A 26,457-nucleotide genomic window follows, 5' to 3' on the forward strand; every position below is an offset into this window, starting at 1 on the left:
CTCTCACCAAACACATGCTGCACATCAGAGGCCGTGCGTTCTCGGTGCAGGCGCTGCCAGGGTGTTGCCAAACAAAACGAATTGCTCTGGGTCAGAGCTGGCTTAAATATCCATAAATCACTGCGTTTTTGGACCTCTCCTTCCATGCCTGAGTTAACACAGACCAGCTCTGGAAATACCCAGAGCTCTTTTTCAGCCTCTCGGGGAACAAGTAAGGCTCGAGTGGACGTGCGTTGACTCGGCAGGGCGCAGGAACACGGCAGCTTTCCGGAGGGCGCCGAGCGCTGTGCGGCCGTGCCCAGGTTTTTGGGCCAAGGGCTTTGTCAAGCAGCTCTTTCCCAAGCCATTCTCCAGAGTGGCATCTCGTGTCACATTTGTTTTTCTGAAAAGAGGGGCTATTTTTACATTGCCAGACTTCCTGTGAGGTTTCAAGCCATGGCATTTCAGCCTTTTCACAGGGCAGCTGGGAGGGGGGGTTACGGGAGCAGCACCAGCTCCGCTGGGATCGCAGCGGCCGTGCAAAGGACGAACCTGCACGGAATTAATTCCTCGTGGTGGATCTCGGCGCTGACCCCCTGCACAGTGCTTCGGGAAGAGATCAGGGTTTATTTCGTGAATGTCCGATGACAAACTGTTTTTCCACGGGGCGAGCGGGATGCACGGAGGGGAAGTGACCTCCCCGCTACCTCCGGCAGCCAGAAATAGCAGCCGGCTGCCCCGCTGCCTCCTCGCTCTGCTCCTCCTCCTGGTGCCGCAGCCCTGCTTGCCCCAGATGCGATGTGACAAGGACTCCTCACCCCCCCAGGTACCCACACGGACGTATTTCTGCGGCTGTTCCTCCTCGTGGCACGTCTTGCCTGGGTGGCCATTGTACGCTAGAATTTTAGGCGCTCCTCATCACCATCCTTGGGCAAAGGGGCTCGGGCTTCCTGCACTCGGTTTGGAGGCTTTGGAGGCTTTGCTCTGTTCTTTTCGGACACACCCTCGAGTCACAGAAGTCGCCCCGTTGGCAGGTGTCCCTTCTGCCCTTCCGCAAGCGATACTTCAGCGTATTTGCAGTTGGATTTTCTTCATTCCAGCCCGGGCATGTATGGCTTTTCTCTGCGGGCTGTGCAGTCCCCAAACCCACTCGTAGCTGACCGCGGCGCTGTTTTGCCTTGCAGAGCTCTCCCTAGCCCAAGGAGGGCCTTTTTCACACCTTTTGCTTGTCTTCACCTCTGAGCGCAGGGCCAGGGTTGAACAAGAGGCTGTTTTTTTTCCATTACCTCTGCTAAATCTTGGTTCTTCCTTCCAAATGCTGCCTTACTGACCCCAAAGGCCACCCCTCACTGCTTCTGTGGGCTTTGGGGCAGGTGGACATAACCGGGTGTGTAGGAGCTCCGTGGGGCAAGAAAGAAGATGAGCATGGTGCATCTCAAGGGAGACATCTACAAGTGCAGGCAAGGCTTTTATCATCATGTCCTGGAGTACTGGCGTTGCCCATGGGCAGTTTGGGCACCAAGCTGATGCACTGTTCTCCTATAAGTTCAGCTTTTGTTTCCCTCTAGTTGCTTATAAACACATTTTCTTAACGTTTGTTTCCTGCGTTTTGTGTGTGATTTGAGCAAATAAATGAGCACTTGGGCAGCCAGGTTGTTACTTTAACATCTCGGGGCACAGTGAAATGCTTCCTGGTCTCGTTGCCATTTTTCGATACAACAGAGTCGAAACTGCATGTATCTGTGCCAACTTATGTCTGGAAAAATTTGGGGGAGTTTATTCGTAGTAAATGAGGCCGTGGAAGTTGTGGGTAAATTACCCATCAGGTAGGGTAGCGGGTCTGTGAGAAAATAAAGAAGTTTCTGCAGTGCCCGAAGCCGTTGTGTTATTCCTGCTTGTTTTACTCGTCTGTACCAGGGTGGACACCACCGATCTCTCCTCTGCCGTGGGCAGCACGTGTTTCACAGCCATTAGGGGAGAGCAGCTTTGGCTCTCGTGTCTCAGCGTGTGCGTGCCTTTCCCCCTGCTCCGTCTTGCAGGCTCGGTGTCCCTGATATTATGACAGCGAGCGCTCAGCGCGCAGAGCTATTACAAATGTGGCTCAGATGGTGCTGATGGCAGGGTGACATCTCCTGAATAATTTATTTTAACCGAGGAGATTTGTAACGCTTAAGTATTAGCAGAACTCTCCCTTTTAACTCTTTCGGGGGCGGCTGCTTGTTGGGATCCTGGCTTGCACCATCGTAGCCCTAATACTTCAAACGTCTTGAGTAGGTGCAAGGGATGTCTAGGTGGGAAAAAGGGACTTGGAGGGGGATTAGGTGTGCCAGAAGGAAGGCAGCAGTGGCCCCGCCGTTTATTCCTGGTTCAGTGGCAGCTTTGTGCAGGGGACATCCTCGCGCACGAGCCAAATTTCCAAGCTCAGCCTGGCACGAGGCCAGCAGTGGGGTAGAGATCAGCTCCGGAGGGGTTCATCGGTTTTATTCTTGGCAGCGGTGCTAAAAAAGGTCAGGATCATTTTTGTGCCAGTTATCTAAGAGGTCTCTTCCTCCTTCTTTGTGTGCTTACAGAAAGGAGCCAAGTGCTCGTTTCAGAGCTGGGGAAACCAGCAGAAAGGCGAGATGACCTACCTGGGTCATGCACCTGGCCGCTGCCGGAGGCAGGGGTTTGTCCTGCATCTCCTCCGGTCCTTCCTAGCTGTTCTCATAGACCCCGATGGGAAAATAATGGATGAAATACTGCTTCGTGCCAGGAAAAGCGAGATTTGGAGCTGCATCAACCTCCAGGTCAGCGTGGCTTGGTGGGAGTGCTGGAGGTAACGACCACCAGTGTCTGTGCATAACTAAACACCAAAAAATAGCGCCTGAATTATAGAGCCAGGAACTAGCAGAGAAGAGCCAGAGCCATCAGGTCAGGCTCATCTTCATCTGCCACCAGGCCCAGCCAAAATTTGTGTTATGAGTAGCCATCCCCTATAAACGAGTCCAGCATTTTTTTTTCCTATTGAAATGAGTTGTCTTCTGATGTCTCATTTCAAAGAAAGGTACTTGGACATGGATTTTCTTCTTTCGTCTCTGTTTAAGCCGGGATTGATAGAGTTCTCCAACCTGGGCCAAATTTTCCTCAGTTCTCATTTCCTCGTGCATGAGCAATTGCTTTCAAATGTTTCAAGCTCAGCAGCAGCTTCCACAGCCTGTTCTGCCTTCAGAGGAAATGTTTGTAATTACTCCGGGCTCAGATGCCAAACGCGTGGCTGAGCTAAGCCCGATGGTTAAGGTCTGGTTTGGGGCAGGTTGTGAGCCCGTTCCCAGAGCTGGTGCCTGGGTTGTGCTCCCGGCAGGGACCAGCTTGTGCTGGCTCTGTTTGGGGAAGGACAGCTCGGGGATGGCAAAGGACACCCATCCTTTGCTCCAGTGCCTTCGTGTTGCACGAGGGGTGGCTGGCGGCACTGTTTTTCTTTGGGCAGTTAAGTCGTAATAGCAGAAGGATTATTTACGAATAAATTTGCACACACACAAAAAAAATGAGACTAATCTTGGTTCCATTTCCTGCCGTGGCTACAGGTGATTTTCGTGTTGTTTTGTTCTCTGCTCTCTCAGGGTTTTGACTACTCATTTCTGATGCTGTCTTCAGGCAGGGATTTTACAGCCTAGCGTATTGGGTACGTGTAAGAAATGACTGGCTGAGTAAGAGGTTTCTTGGTTTCAGCCAGAAAAGAAATACTAAAAAGTCTCCAGAAAGTGGCTTTTATGAAGAGAAGCTCACGCATGCCATAAGAGCAACCAGAGGGGTCTCTAAGCGAGATTCAAAAGCGCTTGCTGTAAGCAGAAGTAAACTGGGAATGGGCCTTCCTCGCTGCTTTTAGGATTTGTGCTTTAATACACACAAAATACAAGAGCACGTGTGCAGCTGGCAGCTTCCCCTTATGGGTTTAGAGCTCGGTGCAGTCTCAGAGTGTCCTAAAATTGTCAGATCTGGGACTGGTTCTTGCAGCACGGCGTTGGGGCTGAGCACCAGAGGTGGTGGAGGAAGAAATGGGGTGAATTGAGGGCTATGAAAGCAGCCTGCCTGTGAATCCCAGATGCGAGCCATATGACTGCGAAGCTCGTCCCTTTGTCCTCGTCTAAATCATCTCGATCCCAAGCCCCGTTGGCAGCTGCCTGCCCTGGCTGCTGGGCTGTCCCCGCGCTGAAGCACACACACCTTGTGCCGCGAGGAGAAGGGCTTTTGAGAAAACATTGTGCTGCTGGTGAAGTGCTTGCTCAGGATGAGGTGCCACGGCTAACATACGCATTAAAAAGTGTCTCTGGCCACTGTCCTGCACCGCAGCTGCCTCGTGTTTCCTCCCTTCCAACCTGGAGACAGATGTTAATCTGATCTGAGTGGCTTTTGTCCTATTCCCAGGGAAGGGGAAAAAAAAATAATGAAGAAAAAGGAACCCTGCGCTTTTAAAGGTGGGAATTTATTTAACGCAGCGCTGCTAAATATATCGGTATCTGTTGGTCAGGATATGCTGTTCTAGCAGCACGTCCAGCACAAACAGTGTGGGGTTTTGCTTTGAAGCAGGGAAGTGTCTCCACGTGTGGGGACGGCGGCGTTAGGGGGGCTGGGACGCGGCTCCGTTTTGGGAGCCTGCCTTCCCGTTGCTGGGCCGAGCCTGCCGGAGGCGTTCAGCCGTGTGTTGTCTTCCAGAGGACGATCGAGTTACACGCCTTGAGCTTTGCCATAGTAGCAGAGGAAGGGAGAGTACAAAGGTTATGGAAAACAAAGCATTAATTTCCTTGACCAGCTGCGTTACAAGCAAAGGGCGGCTTATTTATACCCGTCTCCGTAAATCAAGGCTGCTCTCCAGCAACGCAGTTAATGAGAACTATTAAACGATTTCGTGATGCACTCATCATTGCCATCTGATACAAACCAGCGCTCCCTCCGAGGACCAGGACTTTCCAATTGCAGCTTTTTATACTCGGGGCAGGAGGGATGGAGGGGGAAACAAAGCCCTCGGCAGCGTCAGGCGTGTTCTGCAAACCTCTCCCCGGGCACATTTGTCGTTGCCTTGGACCGAACTCGGATGCTTTCAGCTCTCCGTTAGGGAGCTGGGCTGGTGACGTGAGTGGCCATTTGGGTTTGCAGAATACCCGGCAGATCTCCAGCCACAGCAGAGCCGGAGCTGGTTGCAGAGCAGAGCCCTGGAAGGACTCCTTTGTTAAGGGCACGCCGGAGCATTAAAATCACGGGGACGGCTAATTTATGTGGGAAGGCTTCATAGGAAGCAATGGGGAGGGTGCTGCTGCCCAGGGGCTTGCCCTCCAAGTGTTTAATTAATCCCTGGTGGCAGCTCAGCAGGCAGAAGGGACCCACAGACATCAGCCGAGGCCTTTCCATGCACGAGGTGTCCTCGGTGCGTGGAGAAATCGCCCCAAGTGAGGTCATCTGCTGAGGAGAGCAGTGCTGGGAAATGCACACACCAAAAAAAAACACCCAAGGCAACAAAAACGATGAGAAAACCCCCAAACCCTCAATACAAGCCGTGCAATGACTTGTGGCCGTGACCACCCAGAAATATCGTGTTCTCCTGAGCCTGAGGCTGGGCATGCCCTGGGGATCGCACCGCCGTGGTAGCTGAGGGTCTATCACCATTCCCCTTACAACCTGCAATTTTCACGTTAGTGATTTTCCCCAAAACGTGCACCCTGGGCAGAAAAACACAAGCGGGTTCCCAGCTCCACTTCCCAGACACCAGTTCCTATGAAACGGCTACAAGTCTTTTACCTTCTTCATGCATAAAAAAAATAAAGTAAAAATACAGACTACGAGCATAGGTCCCCTACAAGAGGCTCCACCAGCGGGGTGTTTGCTTGCGTGGACGGATGCAGTTCTCACCGTGCCATCAGTTTTACAGGAGCTCCCTCCGCACACCAAACCCTGAGAGGTTCCCTATCCAAAGCCTGTAAGGAATATGTCATTTTTGGGGCAGATTTGGGGCTTGGTTTGCACAGAGATCGTTCGGCCAAGCCCTGAGGTGTGTGTGCGTTTGGGGTGGCGCAGAGCGGTGGCTTCACGGAACAGGAAATGAAAAAAAAAAGCTAATCACTGCCGGGAAGTTAATTAGGTGTTGGGTAATTGCACTGTGCTACCAGCAGTGCTGCCAGGCTGTGCTGTGGCAGTGCCGAGTTGCTGCTCTGTGCTGACTGAAGGCTGGGCTTGGTCAGCAAATAATGCTCGGTGGCGTTGGGATTGACATCATTTCATCACAGTGCTTGCAGTGATCTTCTGTGAGCTACCTGATTTACCCCAATTTACTCTGCACAAATGTTAATTAAACATTTTGCAGAGCCTCCCTCATGATACGTTTCCCTGGGATTTCCAGATCTCGCACGTTCTCTGGGCGTTATCTGTTGGGTTAGATGCAGAGGCACAAAAAGTCTTCACCTGGAGTCCCCGTGCTGACCCATAAAATACTGCTGTAGGGTGCAGGCTGCCGCTAGCCAGAGGCTAAGGAGCTAAAATCAGATTTCAGTGATGTTGGCAGAGATAGCTTTAGAAACTGGGAGAAGTCACAGGCTGGATGGAAACATTTTCCTAAGTCCTAGGCAGAAGACGAAACCAAAGCCTGTTGGTAGGATGTACAACGGCGCCATCTCCCCGTTTCGTTTTTTTCACCGTAGAAGATCTCGGTTTCAGATTCCTCCTGCTCAGCCCTGAGAAGCGATGGCCTGAGCACGTCCCATCCATCCCAGCACGGTCGTGCTGAAGCCAAAGGCACTGCTGAGACTGCACGGAGGAGCGTTCATCGCCGAAGCATCGCGGTGCTCCTACAGGCTGGGGAGGGGACCTCCAGAGTCAGAGGATTATCTCGGAGCTCTTGGAGCCAGGACTTGGGCAGATGCCTTTCAAAGTCGGAGTTTATGGATTGCCTCTGGCAGTTCCCCATCGTTGTGCTTTGTAATTTTAATCTCGCCGCCTCTCCCACACTCCGTGTAACCGGAGCTGAGGCCGGTGGCACAGCAGAGCCGCTCTCCCAAGCCACGTGCCTGCTGTTCCCTCGGGTTTTTCATTCATTTCCCTTGTTTGTTGTGTAGGATTTTAAGGCTGGCTCATGCTGCCCTGTTTACCATCCGCCCAGTTTTTTCTTTCTCCTTTTTCTCTTCTCTCACGTTTAGGGAAGTTATCGATGTTTTCACTTTGTTTTAACTTCAATTTTCTACATCTCCATAAGGGGAGGTTTGAGAACGACCTCTCGAAGGATTTGCACAGCCTGTGGATTTTAGCCTCGATTTTGGGAGCTGAATCAATATTTTGTTAGGTCTCGTGGCGGAGGAATGCCTGGGCAATCAGCACGCTCTGTTCACACTGGGGTTCTTCAGCCTCGCCTGGGCCAGGACGGTGATATTCCTTGGGATTTGCCCAGTCCTGTGATCCATAAAATTATTTTACATCTGATTTTATAGAGCAAGGAGGCTGGCCGGTGGAATTTTGTTAGGAGCTGGGGCTGGGCTTTGAGGGATGGGAAGGAAAACACCTTCCCTTGGCTACCTCCCCTCGGCTGTGGTTGTGCTGGGGCACGTGCAGAGCTTGGGAGAGCTTTTTAAAAGATATTGGAAATCCCAAGAGGATGTAGAAAGGAGGCAGTGATGTGATTCGAAGATTGGAGGAAATGGGAGACTTAAGGAGCTCAGTCTGGTCAGTTTATGGGAAAGGAGATGGGGATTCGATTACCGTGTCCGAGCCCTGTTGTGGGGAGAAGCAGAAGGGAGCCAGAGGGATCGAGTGGGAAAAGGCAAACCAGGGGCCAACACCTGTCCTAAAGACAGGAGAAAAAAGGTACAGCTGTTTGCAGTGGCTTCCCATCCGTGTGGGAAATGGGAAAATCTCCATTTTCTGATATCTTCATGCTTTGGGGCAAGGCGTGTTAGCCAAGCACGCGTTATGGGGCTCCGCCGAGGGATTCCCCGGGACATTTAATGGCATGCAGTGACACGGGGACACATGCCAGCACCCACCTCGGGTACCCCTGGCCTCGAGGGGAGGCTGAGCACACAGTGGGGCTGCGAGAAGTGGTCCCCAATGTTGGGGGACCGGCACATTGCACACCCACCCCACGGGGGCATTTGGGACCCACATGGGCATGTGGCTCATACTGACCTCACAGAGCCCCTGGGCAGAGCTGCACGTGTGGTTTAGGGTCACTCAGAGCAAATAATAATAAAAAAGAAATGTCAAGTGAAAACTTGTGTGGCTGTGGGCATTGTTCAGCTGCAAACAAAGAGCGCCGATGGATCCATCAAGGTTCGGTCACCGCAGGGCATCTGTCACCCCTCCCGGCTGGTTACTGAACTCAGGTATAAGACCTGCAGAGGATCCCACACGTAACGAGCTCCTGATCCAGCTCATATGAAATAGGTGAGGGTCTGAAATGTTCGCTGCCTTCTCCAAATGTGCCCATTTCCGTGAACAACTTGGAGCTGCCCCTCTGTTTCCACCCCAGTGAGCGCCTGAGATGGGAGCGAGGTGCAGGAGCAGGTCTGCGAGGAGGCTTTCCGTGAGCTGCAGGTAATAATTTATGGTGGGAAAGCAACAGGCAATTAAACCCCTTACACTGCCGAGCATTAATGTTTGGTGCATTTCCTTTAATGTTTCACTTAATGAAGCTGAAGTCTCGCTCCCTATGATCTACTGAAGTCCTTTCCACGCAAGGGCTTGAGTGGTCTGCTTCAAACGCGTCTTTAGTGCGCATTTATGCCCACATACCACACACAGCCTCCGTTTCAAGCTGCTGCTTAATTGCAGGCTGGGAAAAAGCAGCACAAAGGATTGATCAGCCCTCCCCTGATCGCTCTGTGCCGTTTGAAAAGGATCGAGTATTTTATTTGTTACTTCAGAGACAAATACCTCCGCCCTAAGATGCCTCGCAAGGATTTAGCAATATGTGCCGAGTGTGTGCTCCTCTTGGCTGTTCCACCTCCAGTACAAAGCAAGCCTTTGAAGTATTTGAAGTAGCAGATTTTCTCAAAGGTATCGAGCACGCTATGTAAATAAATTTCATTTCAAGCCAGGTCGGGTTACAGAAGCAACTTGTCCGCAGCTCAAACCAGTATTTTGGGCCTTTCATTCTCCGGAGGATTACTCCTCGCTTGAAACTGATGCAAAGGGAAGAAACCAGTCTCAACAGAGATGCTTAGATAAAAAAGCAAGAACTGCTGATACCGAGAAGGAGAGGCAGTCGCAAAGCCATTGTTCTCTTCATTTATTTATTTTTCCTGTTTTAAAAGCGTATGGCTCTTTTATTGGGTTAGTATTTAAGGAATGCAACAAGTTTGGTCCCATCCAGAGAAATATCAGCTAAGCTGGGGAGGTCCAGCAGTGCAAACTGAGCTGCTGCCATACCCCTGGTAGGGCTGGCTTTGGGGCCAGCAGGAGAAATGCAGTTCTGTGCGGGCTTCCCATTGCTGCTTTGCACAGGATCGCATTTTTTTGTCCTTTTTTCTGGCCTTCCCAGGAGCTTGCAGGTAGAAAAGCAATGCTCCTTCATCCAGAAGTTCACTGCCCTTAATCCAGGAGGTGCTGCATGGACCCATCAACAGGTTTGCAGGTATTGGGAAAGAAATTTCCTAGGTAGATTGAGTCTCATCCCCTCAGCACTGGGAAAGTGGAAGGAAAGGTAGGCAGACACTGAGAGCATGCAGCCATCCAAAGGGGAGGTTATGAACATCTCATTTACAGAGTGATGCAAGGACATGAACCAGAATATATTGGGATAACCGTAGCAAAGTTTACTCTTTAAAAAAGGGCAGCAGTTTTTGAGAAACATCCCCACATTGATTTGGAGGGCTGTAGGTGCTCAGGATGCTGTGAGCCATGTCAGAGGGGACACATAAGGCTATACAGGTGTGTGTGGAAGAGGACTATGTGTAAGCAGCACCCAAAACTTGGGCTGAAGGCTTACAGTTAGTTCAAGAAGTTATTTCCCTATGCTGTATCAGTTAAAAGCAGGAACATGTTTAGGGACAGCTGGGTTTCTGACATCCCTGAGCGCAGTGAGGCTGGATGTAATACTCCTTCCCCAGGTGTAAGCCCCAAGTGCCTGATCCTGCTGGCTCCCAAGCACCTCTCCATCCCTCGGGGTGTCTTTGGGGTGCTCAGAAGCAGGTTTGTGCAGCGATCTCTGAGCGTGGTGCACGCTGTGTCCTCCATTGGGGGCCATCACCTTCCTGTTCATCCTGTGGTCACCGCTACCGCCTCCTCTCCCAGCCATCACAGGCCAATGAAGCCAAACCCTATTCCAAAGATGTAACCCTACAAAAACGTGTCTCCTGTGCAGGGTGCTGAGCCTTCCCCTCGTCCTGTGGGCAGGGAGGAGAGAGGTCAGACAGAGCCCACAGCAGGGTTGTGCTCACTCCTTGCTGCAGCTCTCCTTGTCCACACTACGTGATTTTGCAGCCAAAGACCTGGAGCGTGCCTTCATTTTCCAGCTTAAGTGCTATTTTGGCTTCTCACATGCAGCATGTTTTGAAGCAGCGAGGTGCTGGCTCCTCACACGTGAGCAGTTTGGCTGCTGCTGCCTTGGAGGAGCGACTGCACGCGTGCCGGCCCCGCCGTCTGCAGGCCCTGGGAGCTGCATGGATGTTCTCATGGCTTCGTTCTCGTTTCAGATGAAGGCTGTGTGAATTAGAGAGCACCATGTGATGAGAAATACTGCTGTCCTGAGGGTAGCTCAGATTCTGGTTTGGTGAGAAGCCGTCCTTTAATGCTTCGTCTGTGAGCGTGTCTCATTCAGAGGGTTATATTATCAGAACAACCAGAGTTAATGCTTGCATTTCTCCAAACCTAATTCCAGATCTTAAATCGTGACTCCTTTCTCCTGCAATCTGCAAAGCTCCTCTCTTGCATGTACCTGGATCTGCCAGGTTCGGTGTCTTTAATCCCCCTGCAAATGCAGGAGCCAGCATTTTACACCTTTAGTCGGGATTGTGTGAACAATGTGTTAAAGGAAAGCAGTGAAATGTTCTCCTAGGCGAAGGTCTTTAAAAGCACCTAACACAGCAAGACGCTGAGCTTCCAATTCAGCCCCTGCAATCGCTCATTCCCACCCCTGTGTGACATTAGGTTCCTTTACTGGCGGAGGCACCGGTTGCGTTTCAGGCGCACATCTGCTCGTGTGTGTGTGCACAAGGAGCTGTTTGTGTCCACATTCTTTCTTGGGGGCGTTTAAAATGATTTTCTACCGAATTGAGTAAGGTCACTTGGCAGAGCCGCTCGGGTCATCAATAATTAAACCGAGCAGGCAAAGCCGAGTCTCCCGGTGCTTGCAAACACCCCGTTAGGCCGTGTTGTTTGGCAGAGCAGGGGCAGCGCCGCGATTTTCTCAGCAAGCAGCAAACCTTCCCTTTACTTTTGAGGGGGAGAGGGAGACTTGCTTTTATTGCAAACATCTGTGCAGTGCTTGTGCTGGGGCACGGGGTGTGCCCCCATGCAGTGCCTGATCCCATGGCTCACTGCTTTTTGGTGCCCCTTCGTACAACTGCAGAGATGCTCTGGTGAAGGCAGTGGAGTTAAACTCAGAGCAATAAATCTCTGCTTCCATTCACTGCACCCCGGAGATGTCACCACCAGGGACGGGTGCACAAGCTGCAGTCATCGAGGGTTTGTGGAGTCACTCAAGTAGTGGGAGAAGGTGGTTTTATATATTGCTCCGTCTGTATATGTCCTATCCAGCCCATACAAAGTCTTTCAAAAACTTTTAATCTCCAAAGCTCGTAATCTTGCACGTTCACATGTGCTGTGTTTCCTGAGAGAGCAAATAAATAGGGGTGGGTGCGTGGGGGAACTCGGCTGCCTCCGTCATCCGCTTCCTCGCTGTGTACTCCGAGGCTGGTTGGTGCGGTGCATTGTACGGGAGTGCCAGGGGACTGGGGTTATTCAAGGGATAATTTACAAGTGGTATGTGTAGAGGTCGTGCCTGTAAAGAGAAATATTGGTAAGAGTCGTGCTGAACAAAGCTCAGTGCAGTGCCTGCTGGCAGCCTCCACTCTGTGGTCTGTCCTGGTCACCTCTGCTCCTCTCACCTCCTCTTCTCAGCATCCTTCAGGTGAAGGTGTTCAGGCACCACCCCAGATCTTCTACCCCAGCATCTCTGCCTGTCCTCAGCTGCCCGGGGGGAGAAATGATGGTGCTGAGTGTGCCAGGACAGCTGGCTCGGTGGGACACGGAGCAAACTGCAGCATGGACACCAAATGCGCCCCCACGCATCTATTTCGGCCTTCCAGCATTCACAGCCTCCTGTTTTAAGCTGTTATTTCTGGAGCTGTGTGTCTGAGCTCATGAGTTACAGCATCGCCGTGCAGCCAAGTGATCAGAAACAAACAAATTGCCACAACACGACGAATTACGTTTTCAGCACGTGTACATTGGGGAAGTACGAGTGTTCCCACCAGGAAGTGCACGGACATGCAGAAAACAAAAAACAACACCTAGGCAATGTTTCCTAGCGTTAGCCAAGCTTTTTATTTATTTAATTTTTTGCAGGAAGATAACTCCCTATCCACTCCATCTCGGAGTGTCGAGGTGCATCGCCTGAAGTGCTGTACCTAAGCTGGTTCCTTCTGTTGGGGTGAAGCTGCAGCAGTTGGACTTAAAAGGGACCAATTAAGCGGCAAGCCCACAGACTTCCCTCAGATGTTAGCGAACAATTTGGCTGGTAATTTCTACCTGTTTGTGGATGCTTGAATTTAAACGAGTTGCAATTAAAGACAATTAGCTTTGTGCACTCTTCTGGGAGGCAAGAGAAGAGCGGTGGAGGTTGCTGGATGTCTCTGGAAGGGATTTGGTCTCCTGGAGCTCCTTGGCTCCATGGGTTATGGTCATGGCTTTTTGTTGAAGGTGCCCACCTCTACGTGGAAAATTGTCATCCCAAATGACAAAGGAAGGTGTTAGCCACTTCTCTAAGTCATTGCAGCAGGTCTCCAAAATAAGCATTTCAATGAGAAAATCCTCTCTTTCTGTTCTGGGAGACATCTGGGTGTGACATGAAATACGAGGGTCGAGGCACAGAGTTCCCTCAAGTTTTAGGACCTGATCCAGCACTGGACGCGTTTAATCAGGTGCCTTTGTGGCAGGTTTGTCTCATCATAGCGTCAGGAAACGTGCTGTACAGACATTCATCAGCTGCTCGGTGGTGTGCTGTCAGTCATCGTGATTTATCTGGATGTTCGGTGCTGAGCTGATTAAATTGCTTGTTCAGTGAAAGCGAGACTTTCACTTGCAGCCCTGACTGAAGTTATTGCATCTGTCCAAAGAGACCAGCAGAGGTTAACAGTGTCTGTTTACATTCCTCATAAAGAAAATCTTGTTAAACTCTGGCTCACATATTTTACGGCCGTGGTAAGAGCCCCCGAAGAATACATTGTCAGGAGGAATGGTTTTAATCTTTTTTTTATCTAATTTTATGCAGCGGGAGCGTTCTCTGCTTAATTGGGGAGTTAGCAGGAATTCGGTGTTGTGACACAAAGAGATCCCTTGTACAAACACAGGGAGATTTGGGGGGATGATTTCTTGCTGGCTCTCACAGAAAGCTGTGCTGCTGGAAAGGTCAGCGATCGTGGGACATGCAGTGTTACAGATCAGGTTTGCCAAATGACTGCAGCTCTGTACGCTGGAATGCGAGCTCATTTGTCTCTTTCAAATTAACTTCTGTGCCTTGCTTTGGCCCTGCCTGTTGTTTTTCCTACCCGTCCCTATTCTTAAAGAACTATGCAAAAGCTAATTTTAGTCTGCGATACTGATCGTGCGTTGATCAATTCCCAGCTGCTCGTCTCCGAAGTCAAGTTCCTGCAGGTCTCGGGTGGATCTGAGCGGTGTAGCTGCTTCCACCCCCGTGGCCATGACCATCCATGTCAGCCCCCTCTGTTGAGACTTTCATCCGCTAAACCTCTCCGATGTCGTCCACGCCGTAACCCAAAAGGATTGGTCCCCACATCCCTGCTGTCTTTGGCATGTCTTTGTGGAGCTTCATTCTCTTTCCAGACCCCTAGGAGCTCTCACAAAGGGACACGCAGGCCAGATCCCTCCATCCATCACAGGCACCCCGTTATATCCCCGTTATATCTCCGTTATATCTCCGTTACACCATCGTAGCTGCTACAGGGCACAGAAGATGGCAGAGCACGTCGGGGCAATTCAAGACCATCCTGATAGCTGCTGGGCCTGCACAGGGCAGCCAGCTTGTGCGAGCAGACCTGTCCAAGTGGAAATGTCACCCAGCCAGTCAGCAAACCTTCTTCTTCTTGCAGGAGCTGATCTTTCACTGCCTCTTTGGACCTGGGAGGTGGTTTTGTGCTTCACCAGGAGGAAGCCATCTCTACCTGCTAGCCCGTAGCCCTGATACCCTGCTAGAGCTTTTTGTACCAAGTGGCCGAGTGAAGAGTTAAAATTTCCAAGCCAGCTTTCTGCAGCAGCCTGCTCCTGCTGTTCCCTTGATGTCTGGCATGGAAGCATTGATCTGAACTAACCAGTTTAGTATGGGCGGAGGATCTGGCTCCGAGCACATGGGGCTATAGATAGCTGCTGAGCTTCTGCGGCACTGACAGTGACAAATGGTCCTGGGGAGAGGAGGGTGTTCAGTGCCTGGCTGGACATGAGGAACTGCCAAGTCTCAAGACCTCTTTCCATGTTGCACCATGCTGAAGATACTTTGATCTTTCATGTGTTGTAGTGTACTGATCATTTTGGGCTTCATTTTCTGTGTAAGAATGTATTCCACCTTTCTGCATGTGCTGGGGAGCAGGCATGGATTGTGTGTCCCCAAATCCCACAGATTTGGTCCATGACAGTGCTCCCCTGTCACATTGTCACCTCCAGGTGCAGGGGGTGACGGTGTCCTACCTGTGGCACCTCTGGTACCATGAGGGCTTGGTCAGGCAGGTGGCACTATGGGCCCCCCAGGTTGGGTGTCTGACCATGGTGAGGAGACAGAAAGCTCCTCACCAGGCCTCAGCAGAGATCTTCTCTGGAAAAAGAGGAAAGAGGCTGCCTCAAAGTCCTGAAACTGCCCCGTCACAACAGGTTTTCTCTCTGTGGCTTGAGAATAGGATGACCACACAGCCCTGACCAGAAGGAACCACCCCGGATTTCAGGCAGTGCCCGTGCTAGGCCGCTTCTTTCCCTGACCGTCTCCTCCACCAGCAGGGTGGCCGCAGAGAGTCCGTGAAGAAATCCACTGCCAAAAATTCATTTCACAGCCAGAGCAGGGGCCGTCATGACGGGCCCGGGCTGCAAAACGTCCCACGTGTGTGTGCCCAGGCCGTGGTGCTACACCGCCCCGAGGAGCCCGGGCTTCCCTGAGGAGAGGGTTTCCCAAGGCTGTAGCTGATTTTTCACAAGGCAGTTTGTGCACCGGCCAAGATTGCTGACAGCTCAACATCCAGCTCGAGATTATAATTTTCTGTCAGTTTGATTTATGTTCTTCTCTGCAACCAGAGTCCCGTGTAAAACGAAACCAGAAGGAGTTTATCTCCAAGTTAGCTCGATCTGAGTTTATTCTTCAATTTCCCTAGCAGATGAAACATTCTTTTAGGTTCTTGTGTTTCTGGAATATGAAAGAGGACAGTGCTCGACGATAACCTTCACCGTCAGTTTTGCCACCTGCCGTTGCGATGCCTGCCCTAGCGCAGCTTTTCATAAAGGCAAAATAAAAAAATATCACTGAACGAGGAACCAAGCTGAAGGCAGGAGGGCAAGATCTGCTCTTGGTGAAGTTCCTGCCTGGCCCTGGCCTGTAAGGCCCATCCAGGCCCAGGGGGTTTCTCATCACAGCCTTCTGGTGCCACATTTCTGACAGGCCCCAGGTTCATTTGGCCGCTTGTGTCTCAGCATTAGTGCTTGGGGGTTATTGCTTGCAGGGTCCTTTTGACTCTTTTCCCCTTTTTTGGGAAAAAAAAAACAATGTTTCTTGGCTATGTGTTGCAGTTGTGAGTTACAAAGCACTCTGCAAGACAAAGGCCGTGGCCACAAGGATCGGCTCCTGGGGTAGCGCTGAGAGGAAGACCAGCTCCTCGGCTCAGCCTCAGGAGAGGCAGGAGAGCGGGGAAGTTTGTTTTTGGGGCTGTAACGTAGAAGAACAGGCATCAATTTAGGTATATAGAGGTACATATTGGGTATGTATGAGGAATAACAGGGGTGCAGCGGGTGGCAATGCAGCCCACGGCTGGAGCAGGATGCTGCTGGGCTGGAGGAGGTACCCGTGGGCTGGCTGCAGCCCTCCAAGGTGGCCACGATGTGCCTAGCACCAGGAATGTTTGCAAGTTTCTTGGCCTGAATCCACAGCGAACTTGTCAGAAGTGTTGTAGCACCTGAGCCTGACTTCCCAGCTTGCTCTGTTCAGGTCCGTGTACCCACACCCAGCCCTTCCACAGCACACCAGCGCGTCTCCTCGCTCACCAGCATTTACAAGCTGAGCTCCAGGTGGATTTCGGCATCGTTAGCACAGATACCAACTGCAAAGCCCCGGTAATAGATCAGAGTGCAGTGTCACCGACAATTTTTTGAAGCTTTCCTTTCAAGCACATCTTAAAATTTCCTCTTAACATATAAGCAAGGAAAGAAACATTTTTCAGTGTGTAGAATTAGAAGTTTTGTTCGTTATCTGTTTTTTTGGATCCCCACTCAAATTAGAGGATTATTGCCAAGAATTGAGTATTTTACCATATCCAAAATTTCTGTATTCATAAAAGACTCTTGGTTAAGTCAGGGAGTGAGCAATAATTGGCACATGAAACTTGTGCATGTACTGGATTTTTACTCTGTTTATGTTTCAAGGTTTTTCTCCATTGCATTTTATAACTTGCTTTACTTTCTGCAATACAAATTCTTCTTTGGTTGTAAAAAAATTAAAAATCATCATAATTACTGCTCATATTGCACCCTAGACTCGTAACAAGATAGAACTTGGGGAATTAAATAAAGACCCGTGGCATAACCTTCCACCTTTTAAATAAAATGCTTTCACAGCAGCTGGCACCAAAATCTGCCTCCCTGTGTCGGACGCCACTCTGTAGGTGACACAAAGAAGCCTGGCCAGCAGGGGCTTTGCTCATTCCTAGCTGTAACTTCCCAGCAAACAAAATCTGGAGCAGCGTGGGCTCCCGAGAGAGGCTCTGCCTTTGTGAGGAGCTCGTGGAGGCAGGAATGAGGAGCGCAGCTGAGAAATGAGCAGAAGGGAAACAGCCCTGGGGAGCTTTAGTGCTGGAACTGCAGAAATAACTTGGTACTTGTACAGACAAGTGCTCAACAAATCCTGCAGATCGTAAATAATAATAATAATCATCATCTCTCTGCTCCCATGCATCCGATGGGAAACGTGTCTTCCTCGCTGAGAAAGCGGCCCTTGCTAAATAAAGTTTTGCCCTTTACAGGAACCAAGAGAGATAGGAGCTGGACACGAGGGCTCTCCTCTCTTTCCCAGAGGAAAGCCATTAAGCATATAAAATGCATATGGTTTCTGTTCAGCAGCTGCTGGCTTTCTCAGCCCCAGAGCCAGAAGAGGGCCATGAGGTCTGGAAGAGCTGCTCAGGCTGTTGCTGCCTCCTGTGTCCTCTCCTCTCCCAGCCAAATCATTAAATGGGACAGAGCCTCTGTGCCCACAGCCACTGGTATCTGAAATTGCTGCAAATGTGGCTTCAAGCTGCTCCGCTTTGGGGTTGTGATTTGCATGGCGGTGTGAGTCTGACCCCTTTCGTGGCCACAGCGGGAACCACCACCACTAGGCTGACAGCAAGGTGGTGATCCTGCAACATTCAACCCCAGCTGAGCCTTCCCGGTCATTAAAACTGCATTCAGACCTCTCATGTTTCTGGGTCAGAAGTGAATTCTTCTTTTCCTTACCTATTTAAGAAACAGGCGGGGAGTCTGCCCTCTCTCACTTGTCCCTTCTGTCTCTGCAGGCCTTGTGATGAAAACCACCCGCAGGTGAAGCCCGACGCCTACGTGAACAACCTGGCCGAGGCGGTCGACATTATCCTCAGCCAGCTGTAGCAGCGGCGCGGTGGCAGAGTTATAGGATCGAGGACATGGAGCACATCGCGCTGCCACCAGCTCTGTGCCTTTTGGGGTGCCTGAGGCGGGGTGAGGATGTCCTTGAGGGTGGGGGAGATGAATATGGTGCCAGCGCACTCCCACAGAGGTACGGGCATCACAAATCCCTGCTGTGGGAGCGCTCCAGGCACATTCGGCAGGCTGGCAGGTGGGTTTCTGCCCCGATTATAGCTGCTGTCTGGGTTAGAGAGCAGGAATTCAGTAATGCTGTGACAAACCATGGAATAATTGTGTCCTCATGTCAGTAATAAACGCAGTCCTGTGAAGCTAGCCCTGGTGGTACTGTGTTCAGTTGGCTCAGCACCAGGAGGGGTTTCTAGGGGACCTGAAATGCTTTCCTAGGAACAAGCTGGCACGCAGCACCTCACCGGTGGGGACACGGGGCCGATGGCTTTTCCTTCCCTTCAAAGGAACCTGGCAGGCAGACGCAGGTTTCAGCAGGGCGCAGGTTTCCTGCCTTCTCCTGCTCCAATCCTGGTCGGCTCTGACCCACACTTGGCTCCAGACACATCCTGCACCAGCACCGTGTGTCCGTGGGGCACCTGCACCCCCAGCTCGGCCACGTCTCGGCGTGCCCGAGGGGATGTGCCACTGAGCAGTGATGCCCGGGGATTTGTTTCTCCTTTCTCCAACAGTTTTGCAGCCTGCCTGCTCGCACCTGCACGCTTTGCACCTGGCAAGAAGGGGCGGGGGCTCAAAATGGAGAGAGGAATTAGAGATTTGGGATGGCTTCCTCGCACCCCCTGCCCCCGTGGGTGCCTGGTCCACCTTTGCAGGTCACCCTTTTAGGGGCAGAAGTCCCCTGTCAGCCCCGCACCCCCTTGGTTCTCAGCCTTTGTGCTGTGGAGTGGAAAGGAATGAGGCCGCTGGAATTTTAACCTGCTTCAGGCCTCCCGTGGGACCTCTGTGCGTAATTGTGCGTGCGTGTGCACACATACACATCGCTTGGGCAGCCTGCTCTGGCTGCATTCGGCTCCTGCTTTTGGGGTTTGCGAGGAGGTGAATGGCAATTCCTGCCGTGTTTCCGACCGTCTGAGCAGCGTGAGATCGCACCAGGCGCTGAAGGACCCCGAAATGTTGCTCTGTGTTTCTGGAGGAGCCTGCGAGCCGCGGCCGGGCGCGTTGGAGATGCTCATCCTCCGCGCTGCACCCCGTGGGGACAGAAAGGGACAGTGGGATAGGAATCGAATTATAATAAAGTGAACTGCATCTGGGAAAATGACCTTAGTGCAGTCCTTCGGGCTGTTTTTGTATCTTTCATCCTCCGAGCAGAGGTTCAGCCAAAGACTACAGCGCTGTGCGCGTCCACGCACACATGAAGGGCGCCTTAAAGCCCGGTCCAACATCAGGGCGGCGATGGGGCACTGAGCATTTTATCCTTTTTATTCTGTTATGCTAAGCCTGTGGCTTCAATCGGATTAAATTTAGGCAGATAAACATCCTGCCGTCTGTCCCGAGCCTTTTTACATGGTTTGCTCCCTGGAGGAAGCGTGGCCCTACAAAGGGCGTTACTGCGCACGAAGGCTGGAGGTGGCTCTTGCCCTATTTCCCCGGGGAGTTCCCCACGTGCCTTTACCCCGCTGCAGGTTCCCGGTCTCGCTCAGCTTTCGGGTTTATTTTAGGGGATGGGACATTATCCTTGACCTTAAACACGGAGCATGAGGTGCCGATCCAGCTTCCAGGTGCGTTTCACCATCACATTTTTGGGCCGCCCTGCAGCTGAATGACAACTGAGACACCTGCATGGAGCCAGGGGGATATTCTCCTGGAAAGGATCCCCTGTTTTGGGATGCACAGCACCACAAAATGTCCATTTTTGGGGTCTAACTTGGGGTAGGGACATCCATACCCAGCACCGACCCCCCGAGAGAGCCCCCCACCCCGGCTGTGGGAGCACAGAGAGAGGCGAGACACCGGCCGGGGGTTATTGAACCAGGAAGCTTTATTTACACAGTAAAAGTAACAAGCAATTTCCTGAGACTGAGCTGCTCTAGTGCAATCAAGTCATGGAGAGGGTACAAATCAGCAGTCTTCTCGCCCGCCCGGGGAGAGGGCAGCCTGCAACGGCGGGGGCACCTTCGGCAGCCCCTCCCCGGGGGCACGCACAGCCCTCTGCGCTTGTGCAAGTGACAGGGAGGCTTTGCTACTACAGGTCAGAGCTTCAGAAGGCTTTGTTTTATTATTTTTTTTACTTTTTTTGGCCATCCTCTTCTTTCGGATTTCTTGAACATCAAAACCATAAACTCCGTCAAAGCACTGCTACAATCCTCTAATGTCCTACGTCAGTCCGTTATCCTGTTCGGCCAGGAGCTTTAAACAATGCACTTGAAACACGACTTCATTGGCCAAAGAGGCTATGCTATAACATGGAAAATTACAATCTATGTTACAAACACTTCTTCTTGTCTTTTTTTTTTTCCTTTTAAGACGTAATCTTTCACAGAACAGGCTCAAAGAGCTGCATCTGCACACACCCAGCAAGCTCCCCGCGTGTGTTACCGGTGCTAGGAATTTTCCCGTTCAAATCCTGTGGGTTTTCTTTTTTTTTTTGCAGGAATCGCACTGATCAAACCTTATTGCTGCTGCTAAAGCTTGTCGTCGCCCTGAAACGGCTGCTGTGCGGGTTGGGCCGTGCCCTTAGCGAGTCCCCAAATATCTTCCCGAAATATCTTCCCGATACCGAGCCTGTGAGCTACCTAGCAAAGACTAAGGTCAGGTGTCTGCATATTAGTTAAAAAATCACATTCTGGCAGGCGGCAGGGATTTGCCGCAGGGGTTCCCAAAGGGGTGAAGTCCTTTAAAAACCCAAAGCAGCCCCCCGGGGGGGTGCCCTGCTTTTCAGCTGGTGCGCGGAGCGGCTCTCGCCCGGCTTCCAGCGCGTGGCGAGGAGCAGCCGAGCTGCCAGCTGTACAATCAGCGGGATGTCCCCTGGATCTGAGGCACATACTATATTATATTTGATACTTTTCACTATTTTATTTATATATATATAAACCCACAAATGTCTTTTTTTTTTTTTTAACCTCTAAAGAGAGAGAGAGGGAAAAAAAAAAAAGAAAAAAACTTCTTTTTTTAAAAGTAAGGCTTTCTTAAACTGAAAACGAGTACATGAGCTCATCCAGCACCGACAAGGGAACACCCAGCCCACAAACCGAGGCGAGCTGCAGCCTGCGTCCAAGCTCGCGTGCCCGGGGTAAGGCCACGACTCACCGGGGAAGCGTCTTTAGTAAGGCAAAGGGGTTGTGCTGCATGTAAACTGTGTGCTACGGCTGCATCGAGCACGGCTGGGCAGGTCCCTTTGGTCACCCTCCCAATGCCCGGGGGGGAGCACGGCACGGGGAGCAGCCCTTGGGGAGGAGAAGGAGCCCTTGTGAGTTACAGTCCCCGGTGTGCATAGGCAAGAGAGCGCCCTGGGTCCCACGGGAGGCAGGATCGCCACGGTGTGGTGCTGGACACGATGGGCAGCCACGGCTCTGGGGCATTTTCGGGTTTGGTCGGTGGGGATCTGGCTGAGGAGGTGCCCGAGGCCACCCTGAAGCCAGGACGGTGTCGGTCGGGGTGGGGTGGGGACAGCCAGGATGTCCTAACAGCTCAAAGTGGGCCAGGAGGTCCTAACAGCAACGCTTTAAGGAGCTGGAGGGTTCCCCGAAATGAAAAAGATCCCAAAAATAAAAAAATAAAAAATAAAATTGGTGTCCTTCTAAAGCTGTCAGCTGATTTTCCCGAGGAGTGTCTGTCGCACACACGGCACGGTCGCCACTTTGTCTGTGCTTCCAAAAGGCACAGGGAAAGCTTTCAGTGCTGCTACCTGAAATTTCAGCATTTTGGCAGCGTCCTGTCATCAAGTAATCCCATGGCACCGGGCACGGACACACCTCACGGGTGCGCTACCCCCGGGGGTCCCAGCGGGTGAGAGAAGGGCTGGGAAGAAAAAAAAAAGCACGGCAGGAAGGCAGCCGGGCGCTGCTGGGGTGGCGGGGGTGAGGCAGCCCATGAGCTCCTCATTGGGAAAATTAAAAAAAAATAATAAAAATTTTAAAAAATCCAGCTCTTCCCATTATTAAATTTCAGCCAAGGATTCGTGGCTTCCCTCCGACGGCACTGCCAGGGACGGGAGGGTTGGGTTGGCAGGGAGGGACGGGGCCGTGTGGGATGGGGACGGCTTCGCTTCGGCACCCGGCACCTTCCCCAGGAGCAGATGCTGGGGATCCCCGGGCATCTCCTGCTTGGCAAAGCTCAGCCGCTGCCCGACGCCTGCAGGAGTTGTTTCCTCGCCGGCGCAGAGCCCAGCAGAGAGAGCTGCGAGTGTCCTGCACATCTCCACACCTCACCCCCAGAGCCCGACGGGCACTCGCTGATAGCTGGCTACAGTAGTTAGAAGGGATTTCAAGATTTACACACGCACGCGCACGCACACACACACACGCCGTTGCTCTAAAATACCTGATGAAATTTTGGCAAAGCTGCTTCGCCCCCTCCGGCTGGCGGCAGGAGGCCGCCGACCCCGGGGAGAGCGTCGGGGCGCCCTGCCGGCCACCCCACAACTGAAGGGCCCCCTCGCTGCCGTCCCCTCGCCCTTCAGTTGTTCTCGATCTGCTCGATGTCCAGCTCTCCACCCAGCTGGAAGGGGCTCTCGGCGCCCGCCCCGCCGCCTCGCCAGGGCTCCGTGTCCTCCTCCTTCCCTCCGCCCTCGTCCTCGGCCGCGCCGCAGTCGGACTCCTCGCAGGAGAGCTCGTCCCGGCTTCCCCGGCGCTCCGAGCCCCGCGAGCGTGGCTCCGGCACCGGGGTGCAGGCGGGGGTCCTGCCCGGCATCACCTCCACGGGGCCGGGGAGCCGCTGGGCGCCGTCCTCCGCCGCGGTGCTGAGGCTGTTGAAGGCCTGGCGGTTCTGCGGGAGCAAGGGGAGAGAGAGAGGAGGATGAGACGGGCGCAGGAAAGGACCCCAAAAGGATCCTAGAGCTTTGGGTTCTAGGCTGAGCAAAGCACCACGGTAAAACGGGTTGTAGCAGAAGATGAGGCAGGGACTGGCCAAATTTTGGACTTTTCCAGACCCTGAGCACGAGCTGCCTCCCCGGAGGCTTCCCGCAGAGAGCCGCAGGCTGGGCAATGGCCAAGCCACCGCACCCGGAGGAGACCTGAGGCCACGAGAGGCATTTTCGAGGCACTTAAAGAGAAACCTGCAAGCGTGTTTCCAAAAGTGATGTGGGCACTTCAAAGCCCAGGGATCCTGAAAGTCAACAGCGCGCTCCCAAGTGCAAATCCCGTTCACAAATAAAGCCCTGGCGCTTCCCGAAGGTCGTTTCTTCCCGCTGCTAACCCGGTGCCGGCACTGCCCCGTGCCCCGTCGAGAGGAGGTGGGCACAAAGGGCAGCCACAGACCCCAAGGACCACACGCAGGGACCCAGACACCCCGCTGGGTTCTGAAAAACCACCCAAAGACACAACTGAGACATTTTTGACCTCCTGAAATGAGCCGCCGAGCTGCCTACCCCAGGTTTTATTCGGGATTTGGGGGGGCAGGAGCTGCAGGAACTGCTCCACCCCCCCACATCCATCCTTTTCCATAGGTTTTGGAGCAGGTTTCCATCGTTTTTTCCTTCCCTCTGCCCGTACGGGAGGGGTGCAGGCTGAATGCTGGCAGCCCCGAGAGCGAGAGAGCTGGAGAAATTCCTCGGGAACGCTCCTTCGTGAAACTCTTCCCCTCATCAAATAACCCACTGTGAGTTTTTCCCCGACACGCTTCTCCCTCAAACAAGGCGCCCCCGGTGCCTGCGCTAGGATAAATATTAGCACACCCGTGAGCCTCGCGGTGAAACGCTTGGGGATGGCTTTTGCACCACCCCTTTTTATTTTATTACCGTTTTTTTTCCACCCCTGCCAGGTCATTGCCGCAATTTTCCCCGCGGAGGTGCGACCCTAGGAGCTGTCAGCGATCCCAAGCCCTACCTGCCCGCCCGTCACCACCTCCCATCAGCACGCTGGGCTCTGCAGTTTCTACAGAAAGCTGGAAACGACCCTCAGGGAGCTGAGAGCTCGCACAGGGCTCGCCAAGTGTCCCCATCCCGGCCACCTCACCGCTTCCTCACACTTTATCCCCAGGCCGATCTCTCCCCGGGGCTGCTTTTAGGGTTTTTTGCCTCCCCCCGAGGCTGAGTGCTGCCAGCCCCCGCTTCCAAAACCAACAGCGGCGCCGGGGGCTGCGGGGCTGACACCCGGGCTCTGGGTGATGGATGAAGTGCCGGGGAAGGCACGGCCGAAATACCTGAGGAGGGAAAACACAGGAGGCAGTTATAGGGGAGACGAAATGCAAACGGAGCCCTGGACGCCTGCTGCGGGGCCGGAGCTGGGTTATAGGTTGGGGAAGAGGCCCGGGTGCTGTGTCAGGAGCCTCAAACCCATCCACGTTTTTTTTTTTTTCCGCGGGTATCTATCGAGGCATTGAGCTGCCGGCGGGCACGGCTCCAGCTCCAGGGTGCTGCTGAGCTCACGGCAAGGGGAAGAAGTGGAGGAACATTTCCATCCCGGATAGCCGGGGCCACCCCTTGGGTATTTCTGACCCCAAAATCATGTGCGGGTGCCCAGCAGTGACTCAGAGCAGCCACCCACCTCCTCCTGCTGCCAAACAAGTCCTGGGGGCCCGGCCAGCCAGGGGAGGGCTCACCCCTTAACAAAAAGAAATATTTACATGTCCCTGATCCTAATTTTACAATAGTGGCTGCTCTTGTAAATAGCTGTCCGTGGGGGTGCTGCGGGAAGGTCTACAGCTTTCGCAGCCAATTCTGCTTTTATTCTGCTTGGTGTGAAACACAGCTCTCAACGAGCAGGCTAAGGGATATCTGTTATCCCAGCAAGTTGCTTCACACCACAGTAATAAAAAGAAAAACAACAACAAAAAAGAAAAAACAAGAAGGCAGCTTTGATTGAGTCTTTAGCATTAACGCTGCCTTTGGGACTGGGATTGTTCCTCCAGTTCCACTCGCAGTTTTACTCTTGTCTCTGGAGCTCTGGAGCTGCCCCAGCCGCAGTGAGTTTTTTTTGTGGGTTTCCATCGATGCAAAAGTCAAAAGGCGCTGCGAGAGCCCTCGGCAGGAATCCCCCTGGTGCTGCACAGCCCCAGGGAAATGCAGAAGAGGCATAACCCCAAAAGCCAGGAGGCAGAAAGCAGGAGGGGAGATGCATGAAATCGAGCAGAGGCGGTGCTCGGCGGGGCTCCTCCATCCCACCCGTGCCCAGCATCCCGCACGCTCGGCTCGGTGTCCATTCAGGATGATAATTGGAGGAAATCCTCGTTTCCTGCCAAGAACGAATATTTTCCCTCACAGACACCGACCAGTAGAGAAACACGCTCGCTCGGGGCGCTGCACAGATTCCCTTCGTGCCCCGCTTGCCATGCCCACGGCCCCATCCCCGCAGGGCAGAGCGGGGATCCCGCAGCTCAGGGCTTTGCCCCTAAAGGGCTCCGTGGTGGAAACCTGCTAAAAATCCTCGCTGAAGTCAGGGCTGGTAAAGCTTCGGGGGCTGGAGCGGCTCAACTCTGGGGGAGTTCAGGGATGCAGCCAGTCCAACTTGTCCCAAGTTGGGGTGAGGCGTCAATAATAAGGATTTCTTTTGGTAAAAACATGTTTTTTGAGAGTTTCAGCTCTATTCCTTTTCATATTACTTGCATTATGTGCAGCACAGAAGCGCTATTATTGTACTACAGTGGTCTCACTTCGTACCCTTAGTCATAATGCACAACATTATGGAAATTAAAAGCAAACTTCCAAACCTCTCCTTGAATTTCTCTGACAAAAAGCTTTCTGTGGGACTTGTCATTCCCCTGAGAGCCCACCACAGTGGAAACCTGCTCCAGCCGAGCATTCCCACCTGACTTTAACTCACGTGGTGGTTCCCCCACGTGTCCTTGTGCCGAAGGACACAAGGATGCTCCAGCAGAAGCACCCGCAGCCCACGCTTGAGGGGCCAGGGAGGAGGATGTGCCAAAGGGGATCCTGCGGCCGCAGGGCCAGGAAACATCTGCGCGAGGGTACACGGACGCGGGAGCGAGCGGCGAGCTGCCCTGGGCTGCCAGCCCCCTCGCTCGCAGAAAAGGAAGCTGTGGAAAATGGCTCGAGAAAGCAGAACGCGTTCCAAATGAGTCAACGGCGCTTTGTCCAGGGCTATATTTTGCACAGTCACGTCCCGTCGAGGCGGCGTTTGCCAAAAAATCAGTGAAATGGAGCAAAACTGAAGAGGAGGACGACGGGCTCGTTTCTGTTCCTGGCATGGCCCCGAAAGTCCTTTCCCTGGCTGGAGCTGCCGCAGCTGCACGGCGCACAGCGCATTGATGGCACGGCCAAGGTTGTCCTGAGCTGCTGAAAACCTTCAACAGGACCGTGGTGGTGGGGAAAAC

General features: G+C 52.7%; 2 protein-coding genes across 8 annotated transcripts in view; one reads left to right on the top strand and one right to left on the bottom strand.

Annotated features, from left to right (window-relative positions):
- Positions 1–18,336, top strand: part of LHPP (phospholysine phosphohistidine inorganic pyrophosphate phosphatase) — a 63,042-nt gene extending 44,706 nt beyond the window's left edge. The window contains exon 7 of the mRNA XM_027460745.3: positions 17,916–18,336. Coding sequence (XP_027316546.3) covers positions 17,916–18,006 — 91 coding nt within the window. The 3' untranslated portion in view covers positions 18,007–18,336. The remainder of the gene's footprint in view (positions 1–17,915) is intronic.
- A 4,163-nt stretch (positions 18,337–22,499) lies between these two features.
- FAM53B (family with sequence similarity 53 member B) overlaps positions 22,500–26,457 on the bottom strand; it is a 29,722-nt gene continuing 25,764 nt past the window's right edge. For all 7 annotated transcript variants that reach the window (XM_027460737.3, XM_027460740.3, XM_027460739.3 and 4 more), the window contains one exon: positions 22,500–22,953. In XM_027460737.3, coding sequence (XP_027316538.3) covers positions 22,645–22,953 — 309 coding nt within the window. In that variant the 3' untranslated portion in view covers positions 22,500–22,644. The remainder of the gene's footprint in view (positions 22,954–26,457) is intronic.

This window comes from Anas platyrhynchos, chromosome 6, assembly GCF_047663525.1.
Source record: "Anas platyrhynchos isolate ZD024472 breed Pekin duck chromosome 6, IASCAAS_PekinDuck_T2T, whole genome shotgun sequence".
In the NCBI taxonomy this organism is placed as follows: domain Eukaryota; kingdom Metazoa; phylum Chordata; class Aves; order Anseriformes; family Anatidae; genus Anas; species Anas platyrhynchos.